This window comes from Rhinolophus sinicus, chromosome X (assembly GCF_036562045.2).
Source record: "Rhinolophus sinicus isolate RSC01 chromosome X, ASM3656204v1, whole genome shotgun sequence".
Classification (NCBI taxonomy): domain Eukaryota; kingdom Metazoa; phylum Chordata; class Mammalia; order Chiroptera; family Rhinolophidae; genus Rhinolophus; species Rhinolophus sinicus.
In genome coordinates this window covers 111,333,530-111,353,042 of record NC_133768.1, presented here as the reverse complement: position 1 = coordinate 111,353,042, position 19,513 = coordinate 111,333,530, and the positions used below count along the sequence as shown (strand labels likewise).

Below are 19,513 nucleotides of genomic sequence, written 5' to 3'. Positions count from 1 at the left end.
GGGGAGTCCGGGGGCAGAATGCTAAGGCAAATATGAACAAATGAAAGTCAAGTTTAATATGTCCTCAGCCTGAACTTCTCTATCAAAAGACAGGTGTGGATTTTCAAATCATGTGTTATGCAAATATCTGAATCTCCCTCTGTGGTCATTGTCTTCATGTTTTCCTGCACGTTTTCTGCATTGCAATACTTCCCTTTCCTGTGGTGGCAGCTAGGAAATCTAATGTGATCCTGACGTTAGTGGGCTTTGCAGTCCAGTCTGCACAGGTATAGCATGTTACATGGAGAAATCGAGAAAGAGCAGGGAGGAAAGGTTTCATTGTATACCTACTAGAAAATGGGACAAAAAGGACAATGCCGAGAATATTCCAGGACTGATAATGACAGCTGGCTCTCCCTCATCAATTTCACTTGTTCCCTGAAAGTCCTTTGTAATTATGTCCCGTTCCACTGGTCTTGGGCCAGCAGCCTACCTTGGAAGTTGTCTGTTTCTGGTTAGGGTTTGTCCTAGGAATCTTGAACTTTAGTTCTCTATGGGTGGAGGTGTTTTTTTCAGGTAGTTTCAGGCTATTCTCAGGAGTTCACATATACCCTATGGTTTAGTCTGGATCGCGAGTGTATCTAGTGCTGCATAGCAAGCCACTCCAAAGTTTAGTGGCCTACAACAACAATCTGCTATTTCTTATGAGTTTATGTGTTGATTGAGCTCTGAGGGGTGTTTCTTTGTGTTGGTTGGTGTCCCTCATGCGACTTCATTCAGCTGGGAGCTTAGCCAAGGCTGGAGCATCCAAGATAGCCTCAGTCCCATGTCTGCATGGCGCTGGCTGCTGGCTGGGTTGTATTATTCTCACCCATGTGGCATCTCATCCTTCAGGGCCTCTCTCTCCATGTGGCCTCTCAAGTCAGGCCTCTTCTTTCCATGGTACTGGCTTCCAAGAGGGCAAATATGGAAACTGCAAAGCCCCTTCTGGCTTAGGCCTGGTAGTCACCCAGTGTCACTTCTGCCACACTCTATTAGTCAAAGCAAGTCAAAGGGCCAGCCCTGGTCAAGAGAAGGGGAAATAGACTCTACCTCTTGTTGGGAGAAGGAGTGGCCAATTAATATTGCAAAAGGATATGCAGAATGGGAGTGATTGCGATGACCATCTTTGGAAACAGTCCACCCGTCCAGCGAGAAGTGCTCTGTCAGTCCTCACATCTCAGAGAAAACCCAAGGGACAGGAAGAAGTTGTTAAACAGTTGGCACTGAGGTCTCTGACAGGGGAGCATGGGTCTATGACAGCAGCACTGCCCCTTCCCCAGTATTGGTGTGCATGTTGTCACCGCTCGATAAGCCTTGGTGTGGATGCAATAACCAGGCTGCACACCATGTCACTGTCCTGCTGGGCCATTTGTTTCCAGCCACCTTGGGCCTGACAATCTGTCCATTTTGTTTGTCACTAAAGCTATTAATAAACAAGGGGATTTTAAACCTTGGAATATGATCTTTCAGAAGGTATTAAAGTCATTGTGCTGAGACTGCTTATGTTAGCTCTCGCATAAAAATATGAGCATTTTAATATTCATCAGAAGTTATGCAATTATCAAAACATATTTTTAATTGAAGTGAAATTCATATAATATAAAATTAACCATCTTAATGTGAACAATTCAGTGGCGCTTAGTAAATTCGCAGTGTTGGGCAATTATCACTCTGATCTAATTCCAGAACATTTTCATCATCCCAAACAGAAACCCTGTACCCATTAGCAGTCACTTGCCATTCCCTGCTCCCCCCCAGCCCCTGGCAACCCCTCATCTGCTTCTGTCTCTATGGATTTGCCTGTGTCTGGGTTCTTTCACTCAGCATAATGTTTTTCAGATTCATCCATAATGTAGCCTGGATCAGTGCTTCATTCCTTTTTATCAAAACACATTTAAATTAATGACATTTTCATAAATTTACAGGGTAGCTTTTATGATCTCATTGAGTTGTTTTTAATAACTGAGGCACATTCTGATCATGCCTCATTATTTCTGACCCCCCCCCCTTAGTCACATGTGCTTTGCTATGGGTCACCCAAGCCAGGCGAAGGGGCAAGCACTAACACCACCATGCAGCCATCACCCAAGGACAGTGGTGTGGCGAAGACCCTTGTCACCACTGTCATTAATTTGAGGACTGATCTTGGAGAAAGCCAGCATCAAAGAGAGTTGAGAGGAGGCTGGTCGGTTGCTTGATAGGAGCACAGGTGCCCTACAATTAGAAATGCCCAAAGCCTTGACAGTGTAACCAGAGTCACAATATTTGATAACAACCCACAGGAGAAAGTAACACGATAACTGGTAGGAATTTCAGCTCCTCCACTAAGGAAGAGCCTTGGCTGCTTGTTTTGTTTGCTTCCTTATTTTCTTATAATTGGCCTCAGTTGTGAAATAACCACGCCAAACAAGGAACAGCAGAAAAGCACCTCTGTTAACAGAATTTTGAGCTGCCAGTTCCTACTGGGGTGATAAAAAACCTCTGCCCTCTGGGTAGAATACCTGTGCTAAAAAGATATTGATTACTTAAAGACCCTTTTTCTTCTCAGCACCCAGGCCTCTCTACTCTATCATACATTAGCTTTTAAAACATTTACTGACTTAATATGCCTTGATATGTATTGTGCAAATTTACACATATACAATCACAGTAAAGATGTTCAGATGGCAATATTATTTAAAGCTCTAAGACTTTAGGTTTTAAAATATGATTAAAACAATCAAGCAGAGCACAAAACAATGTTATACTACAGTGATTTTCTGAATTTAATTTGAGTGCTACGAGGGGCAATTGTGATTATACACAGACAAGAATATAAGTAAAAAGTAACTACGTACTTCTGCATTCTCTCTCTCTCTCTCTCTCTCTCTCTCTCTCTCTCTCTCTCTCTCTCTCTCTCTGTCTCTGAATTTTAACTCCTTTGGAAATTATCCAGATAGAGATTACTTGCTAATTACCTCAATTTATTATTCGCCCAAGGTCTCAAAAATCAATGAATTAAGAAATCCTAGAAATTATAGTAGGTTGACATAGAAAAACAATACAATCACAGTTGATGAACAAAAATTACTTTGCAAAGTGGAGTAGCTTTGCAGGGCTACATAATTACTGCTATTGTTGGAAATTTGAAAGGATTAATTTTTAAAAATAAAGACATTAGTTATTTTAACTCAATTTAGTTTATTTCATGTGTTTACATTTACATAACCATAGATATTTAATGTAAGAAAGAACATGTCTAGGATAAGTATCATGAGTTTAAAAAGTTCCATTTGATAAAGTTTTTTGTAATAAATACATCTCAAATCTTGCAAAAACTCAAATGTAGTGTTTGCATAGTACTTCATACTGTGATAAAATTAAGGAAGAGAAAGAGCTCTCTTTTAAATGAAATTTAGCACAATTTAATTGATTCAACAGTTTACCTTGCATAAAAATACTGATGGAAATTGGAGATTTAGGTTATTTTCTTGGCTTCGTTTTACCAAGTGGAGTATAACGAAGGCCACAACTTGATAAGTGGGGCCCAAAAACCTTTATCACAAACAATGAGGGGTTGCGTGCGTCATTTGGTGATGAGTGCAATGACCAGGGCCTTCGCAACCCAAGGTCACCCAGTTCTCAGCTTAAATGGCTGCAGAATCCTGTGGACGACGAGGATTTGAGGAGTCTCCCAACAGTTAGCACCTGTCCCTTGGCCTGTGGAGGCGTGTGGAATTGGGTGACCACCTCAGTGGTCAGGGACTTCCTCTCTGCTTTTCCATTCCCACCAGGCTCACAGGCCACTTCCCTGTTTGTCTCTCCTACGTTGCTAGAACATTTGAAATACTGGTAAAAGTGTTGAATGCAGAAGGGGTTCCTGAAGCTTCTTTATAACTGTTCATGTTTGGCCTGATAGCAATTTGCTTTTCCTTGTTCCTTATCCTGTAATAGCAACCAGGACATCGCGGCAATTGAAGAAAATAAACTCCAGTTTTCCATTTTTCTCGCATCCAAAAACTTTATTTTAGAGAGAAAGCGTGTATTAAAAGTCCTTAACTGTATTAAGGAAGCAGGACTACTGTTTAGACTTTTACTAATAGCCTAGTTGGTTTTATCTGGTTATTTACACATATTTTATCTTTTTTTATTAGGGTGTAATAGTCCCAGATTCTATGATTTTATTGATTAATTTTTCTCTTTTCCATTTTGAACATTTAGAAATTACCTTTGTATACAGAAAAAAAACACATGATCTTGTCCCCACAAGATCAATTTTTTTTAGATTATTTAATATCTAAATAGGTATGCCAGAGGGTAGATCCACGTTGTACTGAGACTGAAGTTTACACAATGTGAATTCTTCTTTTAGAAAGAGAATATAAAGTTAGTTCTAAGAGTGTGGATTAATTTAGACAAAGGAAATAAATCACAACAAATTACAAAATTTAAAAAGCTGACAAATACCACAAAAATAACAAAAGCCAGCAAAACACTATTGATATTGTTGCTGTTGTTATATTTTGTACTTGACCTACCTGTCTTATCTTTTTCTCCCTGCATTTGGGCTGCATGCTCTTTGATCACATCTTCATATGACAGTGCTTTTGAAACATAATTTCTGTAGCGGGGACAGTGTGATAAAGCAGTCTTTCTTTCAGCATGCTTGGGTTAAAATGTCTTATAGTTGATGGTTTAGAACAGCCTCTTTCTGTTTCACAAGTCCTTATCAGGAAAGCCACCTCAGGAGCTTCCCTGCTCCTTGTTCTTTGGGTGTGGCCTGGGGGGGTAGGCACGGAAGGCCCATCTCCCTCCTTGTGCCCACTGGGTCACTGTCCTGGCAGCAGTTGGCCCAGCCTGGCCAGGCCTTTGCTATCCCAGCTCTCTCCACTCCAGGACCATCCTGATGACCTTGCAGCCCAGTTGCAGGCTCCCCAGCCAACCCCCCTTGACAGACCCCTCTCCGCAAGGTCACAGAGAAGTCGGGCTACTTAATGAGACCCACCAGCCCTGGAGCCACCCTGACCAGGGTGTGAAGGTGGCTCAGGGCTCTGGTACCAGCTCTCCTTCCCTGGGGAGAGCCCCCTGAGCTGGGAGGGGACTGGCAGTGAGGGCTGCATTGGGGAAACCTGCCTGGGCTCTGACCAGCCTGTGGTTTCTTTGTTTCCAAAACCTGATGGGTGAGTACTTTTACAGCATTAGAGGTGTGGGCTTGAATTTTGAAATATTTTCCTCTTGGGATTCTTTGGAACCAATCGAAGTAGGAGTTCCATCATCTCTGAGAGCCTCCAGAAAGTGGGCAAAGATGACTTTCAAAGCAAACTCCTCCTACTGATAGGCATACAGAGAAAAAAGCCTTGCCCTCACCCAGCAGATGTTACCTTCTCAAAGTCTCCTGCATGCTGGAAACTGTCAAGGAGGCCTTCTGTGAGGACAAAAGTCCCCCTCACTGCAATTGTGCCCAAACTGGGGGTCTTAATTGGGCATGGAGATTCAGGGTCTCCCTGGAGTGCATTTTGATAAGCTCAGGAACTCCTGGGTGTGGATTGACAGGTGGGGGCCTGTCTTTGTTTCCTGCAGCATGACAGAAAGTCGGTGTTTTGTTGGAGCACACTGAGGGCGAGCTAGGGCCCACAGCTTCTCCTGCCGCCCTGCCTTAGCCCACTTGTGTATTTTCCTGGGATTCCTCTGGTTCTTCAGAAGGGAAGAAAGGAAGAAAAAGCAGTCAGAACCGACTTCGGGGAGCTCGGGTAGAGATCGGACTTATGAGCTGGCCCAACCTCACTTGCTTCCCTCCCAGTACAAGACTCAGACCCCCCCATAGCTGTGCACCAAATGTCACAGGTGCCCTCCCTGGATGCCCCCAGGAACCAAACTCCCCCCAGGAAGTCATTCTCATGGGGCAGCTCTCTTGCAAACCTATCCCATTTCTACAGCTACTTGCATGTATCTTTCCTTAGAGGACACAGACAGGCAGCGTGCCCTGGTACCCTTGGGTGGTGACTCCAGAGAGCAGAGCTCACGGGCAAAGGCCATAGAAAACAGGCAGAACCAGTTCTGCAGCAAGAGCTAGAATCTAAGTGAAAACAGACCCCCGGGTCCACAGGGAGGGCTACTGGGCTGGGCCTGGCCCAGGCAGAAAGCACTAGCCCTTGGGCACAGCCACTCAGGCCTCAGACTAGAAGCACAGAGCGGACAACCAGGGTTGGCACTTCAATATGGGAGACAGGACACCTCACCTAGGCTTCCGGTTTCTCAGAAACAGGACTTTCAGTATCAAACCATGAAAGACAAGAGGAACTAACCAAGAAGGACCAGGGAACCAGAAACCTCAAGTGGCCACCAGACTTTGACAGACGAGAGCCCAGAAGCCAGCTCAATTGCTGAAGCAAGGTTCAGATCCCCAGTCAGTAGCAATCCTCCTAGGAAGCAGGACCCCAGATGAAAGGACCCTGCCGGGGCAGCTATCCTGAATATACTCTTGTTAGAAGGCAAGCATAACCTTGACACCAAAACTTGTCAAGGACATTATGAGAAAGAAAATTATAGACTAAGCTCACTCATGAACATAGACGCAAAAATCCCAAACACAATAATAGCAATATATAAAAATGAAAATAGACGGTGACCAAGTTGTGCTTATCTCAAGAGTGCAAAGTTTTTTTAACAATAGAAAATCATTTATTGTAATTAATGACATTAATAGGGTAAAGAAAAAAATTACATGATCATTGCAATAGATGCAAAAAAAGCATTTGATAAAATTCAGTATCCATTCATGGTTAAAAAGAAAACTCAAGAAACTAGGAATGAAAATGAGCTTCCTTAACAAAAGGCCTATAAAAATCATTACAGCAGCCATCAAATTTAATGGTAAAATGTTGAAAACCTTCTTTGGAGATCAGAAATAAGACAAGGATGCCCATTATCATCACCACTTTTCTAAACGTTGTGCCATTGGTCCTAACTAGTGCAGTAGGGCAAGAAAAATAAATGAAAGCTAAAGGCAAGAAAAAACTGTCATTATTATTGTTATTATTTTTTTAAATTTTATTGAGGAATATTGGGGGACAGTGTGTTTCTCCAGGGCCCATCAGCTCCAAGTCGTTGTCCTTCAATCTAGTTGTGGAGGGTGCAGCTCAGCTCCAAGTCCAGTCGCCGTTTTCAATCTTTCGTTGCAGGGGGTGCAGCCCACCATCCCATGCGGGAATTGAACCAGCAACCTTGTTGTTGTAGAGCTTGTGCTCTAACCAATTGAGCCATCTGGCCGCCCCGGCTGTCATTATTTACAGGTGATTTGATGCATGTTATAAAACGCCAAAAAATCTAGAGATAAATTATTACAGTTACTAGGAGAGTTGCTGGATACAAAAATCATTTATATTTCTATCCGTCAGCAGCAAACAGTTCAAAATGAAATTTAGAAAATGAATGTACCATTTGCAATAGTATTTTTTTTAAAACACAAAGTACCTAGGAATAAATTTACAAAAGATTTGCAAACTTATTGTGGAGGAACTTGTAAAACTTTAATGACAGACATTAAAGAAGACCCAATTAAAGGAGATATATCCATGTCCATGGATTGGAAGACTCAGTATTGTAAAAGTGTCAATTTTCCCCAAGTTCATTTTTAGATTCAATGCAATATCTATCAAAATCATAACATAACAAGCTGATTCAAAAATTTATATGAAAATGCATAGCCCCAAGAACAGAAGAGGTGCTTGTGAAAACGAAGGACAAGAAGGAAGATTTGCTCTCCCAGATATGGAGCATATTCTAGAGCTATGGCAGTTAGAACAGTGGAGTCTGGGGACGGGGACAGACAAATAGACCAGTAAGGCTGAATTGAGAGCCTAGAAATAGCCCCCTTGTTTATGTGGACTCTTGAACACATGACAGAGGTGCACTTCGGGCAGTGGAAAAAAGATAAACCTTTTAATAAATTGTTCCAGGACAACTGCATTCATATGAAGATATGAACTTGCAACCCTCCCACTGCCTGTCATTTGAGACTGGAGCTAGAATAGTGAAGAAATCTGACAAAGATGCTATTTCATTCTTGACACTGATAACAAAGGTAATAGAGGTGCAAGTGTGTTTTGGGAATTTATCCATTAGGTCAACTGACATTGAGTGCTGGCCATGAGCCAAGTACTTTTCGGGCTCTGGATAGAACAGAGGACAATGTGCGGCCTTGCCCTCGGTGCGCTCATCTTTCAGTGGAGGAGACAAAAGCTAAACCACCCCTAGAATCTGTAACGTTGGACAGAGGTGCCAGGAAGGGAGGCAAAACCAAGCTGTAGAGTGCTGCATAGCGCAGCCGTGTCAGCTGCTATTTCAGGTGCAGTGGGTAGGGAAGGCTTCTCTGAGCCTGGGACACTTGAGCGATTCATCGATTCCAATATGCTTTGCAGCATAATCTATGATCACTTTTTGTGAAATCACAAATTTCTCATTGGAACTAAAAAACATGGATTCTCTGTAATGTACACAGTTCGACATATAGTTCGACATGTCATGGATGATAGTTTTAGCCAACCGTATTGCAAATATTTTTCACATCCTAAAACTCCCTTCTCAGGGCTAGCCAATTCTTTGAAACAGCAAATAGCAAAGGGGCCAGCCAGGGAGCATGTCTTTGATATGCAAATTAACCAGTCCAGTGCCTTACGTCCCCTCGCTGGCCCTTACAATCCCGGAAGCAATAGTCCTCTGTCTTCATCATGCCAGGTCCAGGTGCCACGCAACTAGATACACCACTACAGCCCAAAGCCCACCGAGACTATTCAAACTAGCCAATCCTACACTGTTTGCCCTGTCCTACGTGCGTTTCCCATGGAAACCCCAATAAAAGCTCTGACCTAAACCTCCCCTGGTTCCTCATCTCCTGACCACTCTGGGGCTTCCCCATGTGGCCCTGCATGACACGCCTCCTGTCTCTAGGACCAGTGAATGTATCATAATAAACGGTTTCTCGGGGCCTCTGCTCTCTCTTCTCTGGCGGCTGCACCTGACTGGTCATCCCACAGAAGAATATAAAACACCAACTTGTATCCTTCTCTTTGTTTTGCCCCCCAAAATAAAACTTAAATTTCTGCCCATTTCTTCTTCGTATATTTCTAGCAAATTGTGCTTTCTTTGCTTCAATGAAATACGAGTACTGCTCAGTTCACCAAGATTCATTACAGTGACTTTTTTATTGTAAAGCGCTCTCCTTATTGACATAAAATGATACTTTCGTGGTACCATTTAATATTCTTTTAATTCTACTTTGTCAGACACTAATATTGCTTTTCCCATGAATTTTAGAAGGAGACTGCTGAGATCAGACACTTCTCTGAAGAGTTCAGTGAGTGCACAGGTTGTTCAAATTAACTGGCACATCTAAGGGACAAACCAGTGAGCCTTGGCTTGGGGTGTCGGGCCCACGGGGTTTGGTAGGCCGCGGGGTGTCTTCAGTGACTGGTTCAGGTGGAATTATCCCGTTTTGGAAATAAGTGATTATCTGGAAGGAAACATTCTGAAACCTATGCCAAAATGCTTGATGGCAAAGTCTAATAACCCATGTAGGAACAGCGTTCTGAAGAATGACAAGCATTAAAGCCATGAAGATCAAGAACCGTGAAAAAGCCAAGCATCTGTGGAGCTGCTCTTCCAAAATGGAATGGAAATGTCCGGAACTGTGAAGATACAGAAATAATAACTCAGAGAATGAAATCAGGGGTGGAGGGAGAATAGGTGGGAGAAAGTTCAAGTAGGCTGATTTCCTTATCCTTTCCTCAAAATTGCTCTTGTCAATAGACTGGTCTCATGTTGATCAATAAAGTAGTAAAAGTTTCAATATGTTATTTAAAGGTATAAATAAAACCACTAGAAGAACTAAAAGTAATCACATAAACAAAAGTTTGGAGGAGGAGAGGGCAGGGAAGGAGGGGAGGTGGCAGGGAGGATAAGTCTGCTAATTTCCTAGTCTTTCAAAGTAGAGAGTTCATAAATGGGCCTGCCCCAGGCCTGTTCGTCCGTAGATCCATTCCTCACCTTTCCCTCACCCTGCAGAGTGAGGCCTCACTACCGGCTTTCCCAGGCTCCTGGCTCAGCTGGTTTCAGGGTGGGATTGACCATGAGAAGCGGGTGCGAGAGATTAGAGGGTGGAGGAGGGGAGCAACCAGAGTATTGCCTCTCTCCCTCTGCCCCAGGGGCAGCAGCTGCAGTTCCCACTGAGGCCCTCCATGATTCTACGTCTTCTCCCCGTGTCCCTCCAGCCTAGGGGTGGCAGCAACTTCCTGCCCATGATCCTCAAGCTACCTCACTAACCCCCATCACACTCCCCGTGGTCCTAGGTGCCCCTTTCCTGGCATTCAGTGCTCTCGATTGAAGTGCTTTCTGTTTCCCTGGGAGGACCCTAATGGATAAAATAGCCATTTTGAGACCACAAGAAGGAACAGCCCATGCTGGCATCATGGCAGAGGCAGGTGATGAATGAACCACTCGCCAGACATTAAGCAGGAAAGAGTCCTCAAGAAATTTCAAAAGATAGAAGAGAAAATAATATAGAATGCATTCTTTTTTTAAAAAAAATTCGTTTCAGGCGTACAAAACAATGTAATAGTTCGACATTTAGAATAGATTCTTGGAGTAGAATGTTAACAGAAAAATGGAAAAGAAAAGAAAACAAAAGCCTACCTTTAGAATTTAGAACTCCGTTAAAAGAAAAGCATTTGGTTAAAAAACAAAAAAAATCCAAGAAAAAATTTCAGAATATCTAGAAAACAGTAATGATGCGAACAGAAAGTACCTACTAGTTGGAACACAGAGAAACCAGATAACTAATAAATCAATCCCGAAACTGGTTCTTTGAGAACCCAAAAACAAGACAAGAAGATAAAACAGTAGCCAACCTAAGCAAGGGGAAGACAAAAAGAACACAAATTTAAAACCCCAAACTGGGAAGTAACATCAGACACTGACGAAGTCTCTAATCTCACAAGACCTCACAGACGTGGCCTTAAGCCCCCCGGGGTCATAAGCAACTTGCGATCCAGGCAACAGAAAAAGTACTAGTTATGGCAGGGGAATCCTTACGCACAGAGAAAATTCTCATAGAGACCCCTGATGCCTGATTGAGCTACTGCCACCGATTCAGATGTCACCTTGAGACCCAACACAGTCCAGGAGGAGCAGAAGGGCTGCGGCTTCCCAGAAGCCCCTGGAGGATTGGCCTGAACTTCTCATTGGCCAGAACTAGGTCACCAGCCACCACAGTTCACCACAGCAGGATTTCTTCCTGAATCACACAAGAAAAGAGTGGGAGCCAGACTAGTACAACCAGGGCTCTACTGACAAGGCAGAAGGGGGATCTGCCCAGACTGTACCTGGGTCTCTTCGGGACTCTACTCAATGATCATTTGTCCCTTTAGGCACCAAGCTGCATTGTTTACATCAATGTCATTTCAGAGTGTCTTTGGATAGCTGGTAAGACAAGTCTTCCCTTGAGTCAACATTTTTTTTGGCCCACCTTGTGCATTTACTCTGAAGAACCTTAGAATCATATCATCAAGTTCCATGACACTCAGGGAGAAAATGGATATCATTTACTGGGCCCCTTCAAACCCCAATATGCTTTTGTTCCCCCTTCCTCCACTCTCTCACCTCTCCCTTAGTGATTCTCTTTTCATCTTTACCGCGATGGGATGTAAAATGTTAACTCTGACAATGTGAAAGTGAAGTGTAGTTGATACCAAGTGATCAAGGATACATTACTATTGAAAGTTAATGGAACAAGAGGTTTGAGTGTATTGTTTTAAATCACAAAGAACTAAATATAGCGTGAATATCAAATATGGTGTGTCAGGGGTTCCTAAGACCACCCTCAGGAACACCCAGGCCTGCTGAGTTAACCGTTTCCTACACAAAAGGGGAAGAGGGCTATGTTCTATCCTGTAACAAAAACCTATTCCTCCATGTTTTGTGCATGGGTTGACTCTAAACGTTGAAAACCAAAGACAAAAATTAACATTATGATGTTCCTGTAACTATTTTGTAATGCCAGATCAAGAAGAAGCATGCTATGCTTATATTTCCTTCTTATAAATCTAGTTTGATGATCTCTGGACCGTTTGAAAAGAAAATTTTCTTAACATCAAGGTCCAGTGGATTCTCTTCTCTTACACACTATCACTTGGTAAAATTATAATATATTTTACCTGGCTTCTTATTTTGATCATAACTTTCTTGTACTTTTTCCCCTTGCTACTTCTAATTCTTTTCCTTATTTTCTTGCACTAATTACCATCATATTCAGTTTTCTTTAGACTCCCAATCATACCATCTAATATGTTGGGTTCATATACACACACACTTAAAAATAAATAAATAAATTCTTGGAGTCCTTTCTCCCAGAGCCTGCCATTCTCTTAGTCCAATCTGGATTGATTGCCAATCAGCCCTTCTGCCCAGTTGGCATTCCTGGTATTTCCTGTCACTGCTCTCCTGGATTAGATCCACTGTGTTGTGGATCCCACATCTTCTTTTTTCTTGGCTTACACCTTTGTTTTGCTGGAGAACATCCTCAAGTAGCTTCCTAAGAAAGTATATCTGAGAGGTAAATTTTCTTAGTTCTTGCATATCTAAAAATGTTTTATTCCATTGTCACATTTGATGGGTATTTTGGCTGGTGTAGAATCCTAAATTGAAAATCATTTTCTCTTGGAATTTTGAAAGCATTGTCCTATTACTATTTTTTAATTGTTGTTCCATTATCTTTTATCATCCAGTGTTGTTATGAAGTCTGGTACTGTTTATTTTGATTCCTATTCCTTTTTCTGGGTTTTATCTTTCAAAAATTCTTGTTAGTTGCTTTGTGGACTTCTTAGATCACTCTTCATAGTCCTAATATTTTCTCTCATACTTTTTGTCTGTATTGTTTTGTTTTGTTTTCTGGGAGACGTCTTTGGTTTTATCTTTCAATATTTCTATTGAAATTTGAATTTCAATAATCACATTTAATTTCCACTAATTCTTTTTTTTTTTTATTTAAGATTTTATTGGGGAAGGGGAACAGGACTTTATTGGGGAACAGTGTGTACTTCCAGGACTTTTATTTTTCCAAGTCAAGTTGTTGCCCTTTCAGTCTTAGTTGTGGAGGGGGCAGCTCAGCTCCAGGTCCAGTTGCCGTTGCTAATTGCAGGGGGCGCAGCCCACCATCCCTTGCGGGAGTCGAACAGGCAACCTTGTGGTTGAGAGGATGCGCTCCAACCAACAACTGAGCCATCCGGGAGGCAGCTCAGCTCAAGGTGCCGTGTTCAATCTTAGTTGCAGGGGGTGCTGCCCACCATCACTTGCAGGACTCAAGGAATCAAACTGGCAACCTTGTGGTTGAGAGCCCACTGGCTCATGTGGGAATCGAACCAGCAGCCTTCAGAGTTAGGAGCACGGAGCTCCAATCGCTTGAGCCACCGGGCTGGCCCCTCCATTAATTCTTTCTTGTTCCCCACTCCTTTTACACAATATTCTGTTCTTTTCTTTTGGATGCAATATTTTCTGTCTGGTCTCTGAATAAGTCAATCAAATTAATTTTTTCCCCATATGTTCCCTGCATTTTCTGGGATTTCTTCAAGTTCATTTTCCCCCTATAGGCTACACTTGACTATTTTTAATGTTGCAGGCCTTATTCAAATTTATGATGATCCTTAGTGGTTGGTTAATATTTAATAAAGAAGGACTGGATAATTATTGTGGATTTATTCTGCTTTAGGGCAAATAGTTCCATTTTCCTGCTATGACTCTTCTGTGTAGGGTAGGGAGCTGAGGAACAGAGTATACATCCCACAAATGCTGGAATGAGGAGAAAATTGTTCAGGGGTTACCAACATCAATGCTGGAAGCCCTAGCTCTCTACAGACATTTCATTCAATTTCATTAGAGAACTGTCAGGTATTTTCGCTGCAGGCTTACACCGGCTGCCACCTCAGCTGTCTGTGTCAGGAGAGGAGGTTCCAACTGGTGCAGTCATTCTGTATTGGGCCCTTCAATCAATCCCCAAGTGTTCAGTCCCATTTAATTCTATTGCCTTCCACCATATGCCTGCTGATTTGGAGCCTACTCTCTGATGTTATATCTGACAAACTGGCTCCCACTTCCTCTGTAGTTCCCTTGTCAATTTTAGGCTGGATTTTTCCTGCCTGTTTTATCCATCAACTAATTCTCATCTGCTTTCCAAAATGAATGTTGAAATCTGTCCATCGAGGATAACTTCCTATCCTCACCACATTCTCTTCACTCTGATGGGTTTATTCCTTTCTGTTAATCAATACTTTCCTTGCGGTAAGCTTCTAAGGGTAAAGAAGGAAAACCCTGTTTGTATATCTGTGTATGTGCGCACGCACATGAGTGCAAGCATGATGTATCAGAATCAATTCATTTCTCATCTATTTTCTAATAAATGTACTTAAGGTTATTAATTTTTCTAGATGACCATTTTGGCCACACAGCATAGGTTTTAATGTGTATGGCTCTCATTGTTGGTCACTGCTGAAGAGTTTATAATTTTAGTTTTTGTTTCCTCTTTAAACGAAGAGTTATTTTGAAGCCTGTTTTAAAACTTCCAAATGGAGAGTGTTTTATTGTTTTGTTTTGTTTTACTTTTGCCCATTCTCTTCTTCCTAAGTTTTAATTTTATTGTATTGTTGCCAGAGACTGAACTGCAGGATTTCTACATTTTGGAATTTACTGAGATTTTTTTTTTTTTTTTTTGAGAGGTCTAATTTATAAGCAACTGTAGGAAATGTCCCATAGTGTTTGAAAAAAATTTGTAGTTTTTATTTACTTATGTTTTGTGATATCATCTGGGATGTTCTAAAATTTTGAGCTGTCTGTTTTACCCTTCTCATGAAAATATATATTTTCTATTAGCTGAAGGGATTTTTAGACAGATAGAGAAGTTTGAACTCTATCTGCCATATCAATAAATCCTTCTGGTTGTTGGTTTTCTGTCGTGGTTGCTATCTCGATGACGTTTTCCTGGTTTTTATCTTCTACAGTCCCATTTTTTAAATGGCCCATTTTAAATTCCCTAGTAAATACTTTACACTCCAGTATATTTTTCTACTTTTCAATGGCAAGAGTGAAATTCTATCATTTAAGTCCTGTTTATTCAAACTAAGGATTTAGCAAGACCCTAAATGCTCTCCATTGGTTTTTTTCTTTCAAAAATGTCTTGACTTCTATCCTTGTACACTTACTCTTCCCAACCTAGCATTAGCTTGTTATAGTCTATAAAAACTCCTGGATTTTGACTCAGGCAAAGAATTTCCAGATTAATTTGTGAAGAATTGACATCTTTATTGTGTTTTTTAATATAGGTTTTTTTGGCATTTCTTATGATGTTTATTCTCAACTGTTTTATAATTTTGTAGCTAGAGTGAGTTGAATCTTTTTCCCCCATTAAATTTCCCAGCTCTTTATGCTGGCTGGGTCTCTATGTCTGCATCCTAACAACCAGGGAATCAACTTGGAATTAATTGGTCTTTCTCCTTGCGGTGAACTCCAAGGATGAAGTTTAAAAGAGAATGGAAGGAGAAGCACACATGTGTTTTATTTTACACAAGTGATGTTGCCCTGTAGATCTTGTTCTGTTTCTTGCTTTGTTTCCACTTCACACCATTAAATCCGCTGTTTGTTCTAAGTTTTTTATAATAGACACCTTTGATTAGATCAAGAAAGTTCCCTTCTATTCATAGTTCTCTAAGTTGTTGGGGTTTTTTTTATCATAAGTGGGTGTTGAATTTTATCAAATGCTTTTTCTGCATCTATTGAAATAATCATATAATTTGTTCCCCTTAAATTAGTTAAGGTTGATTTTCTAATTTTAAACCATCCTTGCATTCTTAGGATAAAACTCACCTTGGTTATATTATTATATACCGCCAGATTCAGTTTATTTGTCTAGAATGTTTACATCTATTTCCACATCCAGTGTCATGCTTTTATTCGCTCGTTATAATAGCTATATTAGTTTCATAAGTTTGGAGAGATTTCTTCATTTTCTGTTTATGATTGGAATTACCCACTCCTTAAAGATTTGGTAGAACTCATCTGTGAAACTCTCTGAGCTTGTTTTATTACTTTTTTTTTGGGGGGGAGAGATTTTTAAAATACATAATCAATTCCTTTGTGGTTATAGAGGGTCTATCCAGGTTTTGTTTCTAGAGTCAATTTTGGTAAGCTGTGCTTTTCTAGGAATTTATTCATTTTGTTTATATTTTCCAATTTATCTACCATCTATTGTATAATCTATTCTATCTGTAGGCTGTGGCTCCTTTTCATTTCTATTATAATTGGCTGGTCTCTTCTCTCCTTACATGTCGCTTCTTAGAGGCTTGGCTTTTGTTTTTCAGCTTGTCGAAGAATCAGCTTTTGATGTTCTCAGTCTTCTCTATCACTTGTTTCTGCTTCATCAATTTCTGCTCATTGTTATTTTTCTTCTATTTTCCCCATGTTTACTATGTTGCTCCTTTTATAGCTTCTTGAGTTAAATGTTCAGCTTGTTGACTTGTTGACTGCTTGTTGACCCAAGCGCCTCCTAAACAGCTCCACTTGCACGTCTAATAGGCACTCTAAGCTTAACATGGCCAAAACAGAATTCTTGATCTGTACCTATAAAAACGTGCTTTTTCTACAGGGGAGCCCAATCGTGGTGAAAGGCACATGTTTACTTAGTTGCTCAGGCCAAAAACTCAGGAATCATAGTTGTTTCTTCTCTGTCTTTATAACCTACAGCCAATCCTTTCTGCCTGATTATGAAAACATGGCTTGAATCTCACAACTTTTTAGAACCTCCACTGCTACCATCCTAGTTAAAGCCACTCTTACCTCTCCTAGATTGTTGTCAGGAGCTCCTGACTGGGCTCTTGCTCCTAGTTTTGTCCCAGCATGGATAGTTCTCCACACTGCACCTACAACATAGATTTGATGTTGTCAGCTCCCAGTTCAAAATTCTCCAAGGGCTTCTCATTTCAGAATAAGCTCCCATTTCCCATAGTGACTCCATCCCTCTCTAGCCACATAAGCTTCTTTGTTAGTTCCAGGCATAGTCTCTCCTCAGGGCCGTTGAACTTTCCTGAAATGTTCTCTCCCAAGATATCTACATGGGGGAATAAAATGAAGGCAAAAGCCTGTGGATATCTAAATAGCACCTCTTCACCCTTGTTTTATGTATCTCAAAGCCTTTATCACTATGTTACATTATATTACATACTTATTTGTATGGTTAGTATGAATATTCCACATAAGAATGTTAGTTTGCTGTCTTATTCAGTTCTGTGCTTCCAGAGCCTGGAACAGTGCCTGGCACATAGCAGCTGTTTAGTAAATGAATGGCGGGCGGGGGGAGCCAAATCAGAATTAGAAGGTTCCTTGTTAATCATAGGACTTGCACAAGGAGCACTGGATGAATTGGAGGATGGCTGGAATCAGAGTAAGTTCGCCTTGACAAACAGTCTTATCCTGAACACCCCACTGACTAAAACTTTTCTCATACTCTTATTTTTCCAAAACAGAATAGCTGGACCTTAGCTCCCAAATCACCTCTTCTAGGAAATCTTCCGTTTCCCCTCCAGGTAGAGCTTAGGGCTGCTTCCTCTGTGCTTCCACTGCCTTCTTCACACCTCCACCAAACCATCTGATCCAACAATGATGGGTCTCATGCAGACTTGTCATGTACCCTTTTCCCCCACCACAGTTTCACGAAGGCCAGGGCTGTGATTTGTTGTCAGTTTATTCCCTGCCCCTATGAGAGTCTGGCTCATGGCAGGCTCAGATGAAAGAATGGAATGGATAGGCCTCTTAAACCAAGGTCCTTCAGCTGGAACGTCAGGCTCCAGGGCAGGCAACTTTGCTGCTTCTACTGAAGGTGGTGGCAATAAGAAAATGCAGGTGCAGTGAAACACTTATTGCAGCTTACTTGGCGTGTTTGTGGACAGCGCATCAACCGCCCAGGAGGGCCGCGCAAACAGGAGTGCGAAGGCTAGGCCTTCACTTGCTCCAGCATCCGCAAGGGCCCATTAATCCTTAATATTCAAATTCCTCCCACTAAACCAGCCCCTCAGTGCCCAAGCCGCCTCTTTTTCCCAAATGACGGCCAACGGCAGCCAATCGGCAGCTGGGCAGGGGGTCCGCCCCCTTTTCCCTGGCCAGAATGGACACAAACTATCGCCAATTGGTGGCTCCGCCGCGGAGGACCCGCCCCGCCCCGATCGTCGCACCCAATGGCAGACGGGCTCGCGGCAGCGCCGGGGGCGGGACGCGGGCGCGCAGGTGCAGCTGCGCGCAGTCCGGCCGGGAGGGCGGGGCGCGACGTCGACCGTGCGGAGTCCCGGCGTCGGCGGCGCGCGCGCTCCCTCCTCTCGGAGAGAGGGCTGTGGTAAAAGCCGTCCGGAAAATGGCCGCCGCCGCCGCTGCCGCGCCAAGCGGAGGAGGAGGAGGAGGCGAGGAGGAGAGACTGTGAGTGGGGCCACCGCGGCCGCGGGCGGGGACCCTTGCCGAGGGGCGGGGGGTAGGGGCGGGACGTGGCGCGGGAGGGGCCCGCGGGGTCGGACGACACGGCTGGCGGATGGCGTCCCTCCTCTCTACCCTCCCCCTCCCGCCGCCGCCGGTGACGGCTCCCCCCTCGGCCCGTCACCCGCACTTGCGGGTGACCGTCCTCGCCCCGGCCTCCCCGGGCCACCTTCGCCTGGCGCCCCGCTCTCTCCCGCCTTCAGCGCGCATCCCGGCCCCCGGCCCCACGGGCGCCGCTGTCGCTGGGGCTTCGCTTGTCTGGGCTGCGCGCGCGTCGTGCCCTTCTCGGGGCTTCGGGCCCGCGGCGCCGTCGCGCGCCCGCGGCCCCAGCCTCTCCCTGGATCGCGCTCTCCCCTCTCCCTCCCTCGCGCGCCCCCTCTCCCGTTACTCGGCCCCCCCACCGGCGCGCGTGCGCAGTCCGCCTCCCGTCGGGAGAGTGCGCCACAAGGGCTCCTGCGCTCTCACCCCCCATCTTCAGGCTCTGCCTCCCCCTCCTTCTCGCCCATTCCGTGACTTTCTGCCCCCATTGCGAGCGAGTCGGTCCACCATCTCCTTTCCCATCTAGCAGGAACAAGTAGGTGGGAATTATTGTCCACCCACAAAAGGGACTGGACATTGTGTTCCTGGTCCCACAACTCATCCGAAAGAGGCTGTTCTAGTTCCCATCAGGAGCCGTGGATAGGGGACTGTTTGTCCGGCAGCACCTGAGGCTCTTCTGTGGGAGTGCGCCTCCAGGGTCTTTGGGGTTGCTGTGGCCTCCGAATATGAGCGCCCTCCCATCCTCCCCCCTTCGCCGGCGATCTTCCAGTTACATAAGTGGAGTGGGACACCGTATGTAACGGGCTCCCATAGTCCTGGACGCGTCCTGCTCTAGATCACCAGTACCATATGGGGCAAGTTCATCGCATCGCTGTAGTTCCTGTCAATTGTCCCTGAAAGTTTATTTTCTTTTTAG

General features: G+C 43.5%; 1 protein-coding gene across 2 annotated transcripts in view; it reads left to right on the top strand.

Annotated features, from left to right (window-relative positions):
• Window positions 1–18,341: 18,341 nt before the first annotated feature.
• The window catches only part of MECP2 (methyl-CpG binding protein 2), a 59,025-nt gene continuing 57,853 nt past the window's right edge, over window positions 18,342–19,513 (top strand). The window contains exon 1 of one of the 2 annotated variants that reach the window (XM_074323943.1): window positions 18,342–18,504. In XM_074323943.1, the coding sequence (XP_074180044.1) occupies window positions 18,443–18,504 (62 nt within the window). In that variant the 5' untranslated portion in view covers window positions 18,342–18,442. The remainder of the gene's footprint in view (window positions 18,505–19,513) is intronic. The other variant, XM_074323944.1, reaches the window with a different exon arrangement.